Genomic DNA, 6,837 nt, shown 5'->3' on the forward strand with positions numbered 1-6,837 from the left:
GATCATCACCTCCCCTATGAACCCCCAGAAACAGGACATAGCAGCCCAAGCAGGGCACGATGTTTATCTCTATGGGACAGTGGTATGCAGCCCCGTGGCATCATTGTTGGTCCTCTTAGTGATTCTGATGCATTGGAAAATGCGTGCACTACGGCAGAGGATTAGCAGGAACATTTGATGATTCCAGTAAGTTAATTGAGCTGAGGCGCAATTCAGACGACATTCCTGTGTGAACTGGAGAATCAGGTTTCATCACTGACCACAGCCAGAGTTCTTTCCGCTGAGACATTGGTGAAACTACAGTGTCGTGTGGTAGGATGCCAGTAGAGGCAAATGCCTAGTAACATCATAATCATCAGGACCAGATGGTTTTGACCAACAAAACAGCGGTTTTTGTAATCACTTTTCTGGGGCTGCAGTTGTAAATTGTGTTTGACATTTTTAGGGGTTCACTTCAAAACTACACCTACATCACAATAATTTTCAGATAAAGAGGAGCTCTAAAGAATCGCACAGCATATCTGTATTGAGGAGCATTCACACAGACTGTACAGCCCTCATACCTATTATGAAATATCTGATATTGAAATGTCATGCTTCTTTTTAGTTTTGTCCAGCTGAGAACCATATTTGGTCTTTGAAGTTGATTTCTGGCACAACGTGGATTTGGATATTCATCTGACAAGTATTCACATAAAGAATTTCAACTTCAAGAGCCCCAACAATCCAAGTTTAAACATAGCCACAATAACACAATTTCAAGAGCATCGAATCTTGACAAAGTGTAAACAGTTCATCAGTGTCTTGATTACACAAAGCTAACCACAGCTGAGGTGAATTGAACTGCTTCAAAGCCATCATTCCTGCTTCCATTGAAACTGTTATGTATCTATTAGTTAGTGTCACGTTCCCCATCAAGAAATCCAAACGTGTCGCTCAACCGAACCTCTTTCCTCCAGCTTCTCAGTAGATGAAAATAAATCAACAGTTTACGCATTGTGTAAGGCAATAAGGCAATTTTCTTGATTTCGTTCTGTATTCAATTTGTAAAATGTTGCATCTTAATTATTGATACAGTATTTTATACAAAAATCTGAGTAGGACTTGATTCGCTATCAGATGTGTTATAATAACGGAGAGGTGCATCCGTTACGCATTGCGGAATTGTTCAAGTTATTAAATGGCACGGGAAACATGAGTAAAATAATAGATTGGAAACAATAATAAATACATGTTATATTTGAAACTGTATTTTAGCAATCGAATGTTTTACATTTCGAATTTATTGACGATTAAAAAGTTGCATCATTTGTTTGCGTAATTCCAGAACCAATGTGCTCATTTTGTCACACAAAACAGTAATTTTCAAAGCTAGTCTTCAAAATATTAGAGGTTGTGGGCAGGCGATTTGGTGATTTTGGGGGTTGTGTCCAGTTTTGCGCAATTTGACTGGCTGCCATATGATACAGAAGTGGGTAAGGCAAAAACAGCTCAGCGCGTGGTGGCTGAAATTTGATTCGCGTTTAAAAGGCCCAGCAACTCAGAAACCGAGAAGAGTTCGTTGGAGTCCTGTGCGAGTCAGCTTCAGGTAGCTCCTTATAAAGAGAGAGACTCAACTCTGCCCCTCTAGCACTGTAACTAGGGCCAAGGATCACACAGGGGGGCTGTGCTATGCACACTCCCGTACATGCACTCCTCTCTTAAAGTAGTCAACCAGTCTCTGGTTTTCAGTCCTACGAATGATCCGATGATGGGGATCCTTGGCAATGGCACCGTGCTCCCGAACGGGAGCGATCCTTTCGGTAGAAACGAAGAGGTCGCAAAAATAGAGATAACGGTCCTGAGCATCACCTTTGTGGTGGCCGTGATTGGGAACGTCAGTGTCTTGCTGGCCATGTACAACACTAAGAAAAAGACGTCGAGAATGCACCTCTTCATCCGGCACCTTAGTATTGCTGACCTAGTGGTCGCCTTCTTTCAGGTCCTGCCGCAGATATGCTGGGAGATCACCTTTCGCTTCTACGGACCAGATTTCCTGTGCAGGATAGTGAAGCACCTCCAGGTGATGGGCATGTTCGCCTCCACCTACATGATGGTGATGATGACCCTGGACCGTTACATCGCCATCTGCCACCCTCTGAAAACCCTCCAGCAGCCCACCCAGCGGTCTTACATCATGATCATTAGCACCTGGATGAGTAGTCTGGTCCTCAGCATGCCGCAGTACTTTATATTCTCCCTGAGTGAGATCAAGAACGGCTCGGAGGTCTACGACTGCTGGGGCCACTTCATAGAACCGTGGGGCGTAAAAGCATACATTACTTGGATAACCGTTGGCATCTTCCTCATCCCCGTGTTCATTCTGATGATATTCTACGGGTTCATCTGCCACAGCATATGGAAAAATATCAAGTATAAGACAAAGAAGACACCCGTGGGAGGTGCGTCTAAAAACGGTCTAATGGGCAAGAACGCCGTTAGCAGCGTCACCACTATATCCAGAGCGAAGTTGAGAACGGTCAAAATGACTTTTGTGATTGTTCTGGCGTACATTATTTGCTGGTCACCTTTCTTCATCGTACAGATGTGGTCGGTTTGGGATGAGAACTTCGCATGGGATGGTAAGGGACTTCAGTGTATTGGAAAACATATTGGATTGCGCACACAACATCAAAGGGTGAACCTTGATATAGAATAAATAACATGACCCACTGGGCACACAATGGCTGAATCAACGTTGTTTCCACGTCATTTCCATGAGATATCTTCACTCAATGATCTCGCTCCCTCTACAAATAGCTACTGTGGAAGCCATAGTCTATATAAGGGGTTGCGCAGTGATATATCTATTCTGTGCCAAAAAGCCTATTGCTTTTATGCATTAACTGGGATGCATATTTTTTTCTATAAATGTCAATGAGAATTGACGAGGAGTAGGCTACGAATACAGTATAGAAATTAATATATTTTTGTCTTGGATATAAATTCTAATTCTGCATAATCCTTTGAGCACTGAGCGCCCTGCATTAAAATACAGACTGTATAGAATCTAAATTAAATATAACAAAATAAGCATACCATATACGGTGTGTTGACATAAAATACGAAGTCATGTTATTAATATCAGGTGTTTAAATAGGCCTGTAGATCTGCCTGTAATTGATTGTGCCATGCAATTATGTAATGCCTACAAGCGAATGTTTTGTGAACTTCACTGCACCGTTGATTTCTACCACAGCTATTGGACTAATTCTCTTTTGGTCGTTTGCTTTTACCCTTCCCATGCAGATTCTGAGAACACGGCTGTCTCACTGTCCGCGCTCCTCGCGAGTCTTAACAGCTGCTGTAACCCGTGGATATACATGATCTTCAGCGGGCATCTCCTACACGACTTCACTCACTGTTTCCCGTGCTGTAATAACTTACGCCACAAGTTCAAGAAAGAGGACTCTGACAGCAGTCTCCGGAGAAATACGCTATTGAGTAAAATGACCAACCGGAGCCCAACATGCAGTTCGGGCACATGGAAAGACCCTGACAACTCGACCAAGTCTTCCGTTCCATCTATCCAAACGGAGACCTAACCCAGCGCGTTAAAAGCACAAACACACGACAGAGATGAATTATATTGAACTCTTATTGACTTGACAATTGTACAACTTTCAAGGTACCACTTAAAACTGTTGAGATATTGACACTGATTGATTATTTCATGTGTCTCTAAAATATATTTGTGATTATGAAGTGGTTTTGGGGTTTATTGTCTGGTATGCCAGTCTTGGCAACGTCAAAGTGAAAAACTATTTATTCTGGTATAAACCATTATTATGTATGTGTGCCATATACAGTCCAGTGTTTCATCAGGTTCCAAACCTGATTCTCTGGAGTCTACTATTGTTAATAATGACTGAAATAGGCTACATCAGATCTGAATTTGAAAATGTATAGTGGAAAAGAAACAGGTCATCGGAACATATTTAAATACCAACAGCCACAGCTATATCACATGAGTTCTTTTTCTTTTTCACGTCCTATAACATTCCACATTCCAGTCCTCTTTTCTATTTATTCTGAGTTGACATGATCCAGCCTAGGGATTTCTACAGCAAAACCCAGACCACTTCGGATGACAAATTACAGATCCATGACCAAGATGCATGATCTAGATGATCACAGTCATGCTATTAAAAGTAAATGCACTTTTTTTTTGATAACAGTTAGCCTGCTGTTTGTTTGTGTGTGTGACTATGTGTTGGCCCTATATGCCCAGTGAGCCTATATCTCAGTGTGAAATTAAATACATTTGGCCCTGACTGTTTACAAAGTAACAGAGGTGCCTGTCTGCCGGCCTGGTTGACTTCTACACAGACCCCCCATGGTGTGTTGTGGTCAGAATGGCTCTTCCATTAGCCACGTCTTCTAGTAACCAAGAGGATCAGCTCTTTTAGGTGTCTGAACTTATTTTGTCCCGTGTCTCCCAACTACTGTTTTGCATCCTGTTTTGCATCCTTGCATCCTTGTTTTTCAAGCCTGAACCAAAGATGAATGGATTCTGGATAAAAGCTGCATGTGTGCTGAAATCAGGATCTCAATTCTACCTCACATTGGACCATTTTCCATCCTTTTCTTCAGTGACTATTTCCCAAAACAATTCCATAGAGCCTCGTAGCTCATAAATCGATGAGAAATGGTTTCTTCTGCATTTAGAACCCTTAAAAAATGACCTTAATCTAAATGTCCATTGGGACATCATCATTAGTCATCTAGTTTATACAGTTCACCAATGTCGTTAAGGCCGTCATTGTAGGTCGTCATTGTAAATAAAAATGTGTTCTTACCTGACTTGCCTAGTTAAATAAAGGTTAAATATATATATATATATATTTATATATATATTTTTTTAAATAACCCCTAGTTAAATCACTGGCCTCCGTGGCTGGAGCATCTGTGGACAATGTTGAGAGACCAGATGTGACTGTCTCCCTCAGCTTGAGAATAACTAACTGGTTGTGCCATGTACTATGTATGCATTAACCTCATCCCCATGGTATTTTCCTACAGAGAGAGAATTGTCTGGTGGATGAGATGAACTGTGTATGAATGTATGTTTAGGGGGTGAAGTGAGTGAAATAGTAGGGGCCGTTTGAGAAGAAATAGAGCCTACTGTTCTGTATAAGCCATACTGTGTATATATATAGATGTGTGTGTGTGTGTGTCACAGCTCCTCCCATATCCTCCACATCAGGTGGCAGGTAGCCTAGTGGCTAGAGTGTTCGACTAGTAACCGAAAGGTTGCAAGATTGAATCCCTGAGCCGACAAGATAAAAAAAACGTTGTTCTGCCCCTGAACAAGGCAATTAACCCACTGTTCCTAGGCTGTCATTGAAAATAAGAATTAGTTCTTAACTGACTTGCCTAGTTAAATAAAGGTAGAAAAATAAATCTGCAACATTTGAAAAAATACACCTTCCACAACATGGGCTACTGGTTAAAAACTCACACAGACATGCTTTTGGACACAGCCCACATTGTAACACACTACACAATTTGCTGTACTTTTCATGCCAATGTATTCTATAGGATGTGACTGACATTTCATTGCCAGACCAAATAAGAATGTACTAAAAGGAAAATACTGACATAAAATATAAAATCTCAAGTAAAGGTTTTCCTGTTTGTATATACAGAATGTACTATACAACTGGAATGTATGTTTCTATTGAACATGTGTTTTGCCAGTGCTGAAGTTATCTATATGAATAATTTATGTAAAGGTGTGTAATGTGACTTTGTATCTATTTACTCTTGCTTGTACAAATTGTAAAGACAATACATATCGCCGAAAATATAAAGTAAATATTCTATACAAAATAAGTAATGTCTCTGTCTCTTTTTAAAATAAGTAGCAAAGGAGACACTTTTTGTATACTCAGGAGAAGGGGAACACTGATGTGTCTGAAATGCCACCCTATTCCCTATAGTGGACTGCTTTTGACCAGGGCCCATAGGGCTCAAAATTAGGTCTAAAGTAGGCTAGTGTCCTATATAAGGAAAATAGTTAGTGGTTTGCGGGTCAGCTGTTTGTTCACCCGCACCCCAACCACCCGACTATATGTGATAAAGTGAAAATCTGAGGCTCGCACCCGAACCGAACCCTGAAATATAGACAATGTGCTATACAGTCAGAGATGGCAGAATTATTTTTTTGACGGGGCCTTTTAGATAGGCCTATGTTTCTGCTTAATCAACAAGTCTATAATACAGTAGGCCTATGCAGCTGTGAAAACTACCCAACATCTTTCGGCTTGGAGGCATGTTTTACTCTATGTGGTTGAAACAGGCTACTGTCAGCTTTTATGTTGTAGAACCATTACAGACTGTAAGCATTAATTCTCTTAAGATGTTGAAATAAATAAATAAATCATATTTCGCCACTCCTTTTCCAAAGTAAAAATCTACATTTGGTGTACTATTTTACTGCAAGAAATGCTTTATTCTGTAAAAGTTCTTTTTTTAAATTTTTTAAATTTTATTTTTACCCCTTTTTCTCCCCAATTTCGTGGTATCCAATTGTTGTAGTAGCTACTATCTTGTCTCATCGCTACAAATCCCGTACGGGCTCGGGAGAGACGAAGGTTGAAAGTCACACAACCCAACCAAGCCGCACTGCTTCTTAACACAGCGCACATCCAACCCGGAAGCCAGCCGCACCAATGCGCCGGAGGAAACACCGTGCACCTGGCCACCTTGGCTAGCGTACACTGCGCCCAGCCCGCCACAGGAGTCGCTGGTGCGCGATGAGACAAGGACACCCCTACCGACCAAGCCCTCCCTAAC

General features: G+C 41.2%; 1 protein-coding gene across 1 annotated transcript; it reads left to right on the forward strand.

Moving 5' to 3' along the window:
* Positions 1–1,574: 1,574 nt before the first annotated feature.
* On the forward strand, positions 1,575–6,390 carry avpr1aa (arginine vasopressin receptor 1Aa). The gene is made up of 2 exons (XM_021567628.2): positions 1,575–2,621; positions 3,289–6,390. Exons 1-2 carry the CDS (start codon positions 1,688–1,690, stop codon positions 3,582–3,584), a joined length of 1,230 nt encoding a protein of 409 aa, XP_021423303.2. The 5' UTR covers positions 1,575–1,687; the 3' UTR covers positions 3,585–6,390.
* Positions 6,391–6,837: the final 447 nt, after the last annotated feature.

Source organism: Oncorhynchus mykiss, chromosome 2 (genome assembly GCF_013265735.2).
Source record: "Oncorhynchus mykiss isolate Arlee chromosome 2, USDA_OmykA_1.1, whole genome shotgun sequence".
NCBI classification, from domain to species: domain Eukaryota; kingdom Metazoa; phylum Chordata; class Actinopteri; order Salmoniformes; family Salmonidae; genus Oncorhynchus; species Oncorhynchus mykiss.

What these genes read in the sequence shown, in the direction of transcription:
- avpr1aa (XM_021567628.2), top strand. Translation starts at nt 1,688, where the DNA reads ATGCACTCCTCTCTTAAAGTAGTCAACCAGTCTCTGGTTTTCAGTCCT. An exon ending in TGAGAACTTCGCATGGGATG is followed by an intron (nt 2,622 to 3,288) that starts GTAAGGGACTTC and finishes CTTCCCATGCAG; the next exon opens with ATTCTGAGAACACGGCTGTC.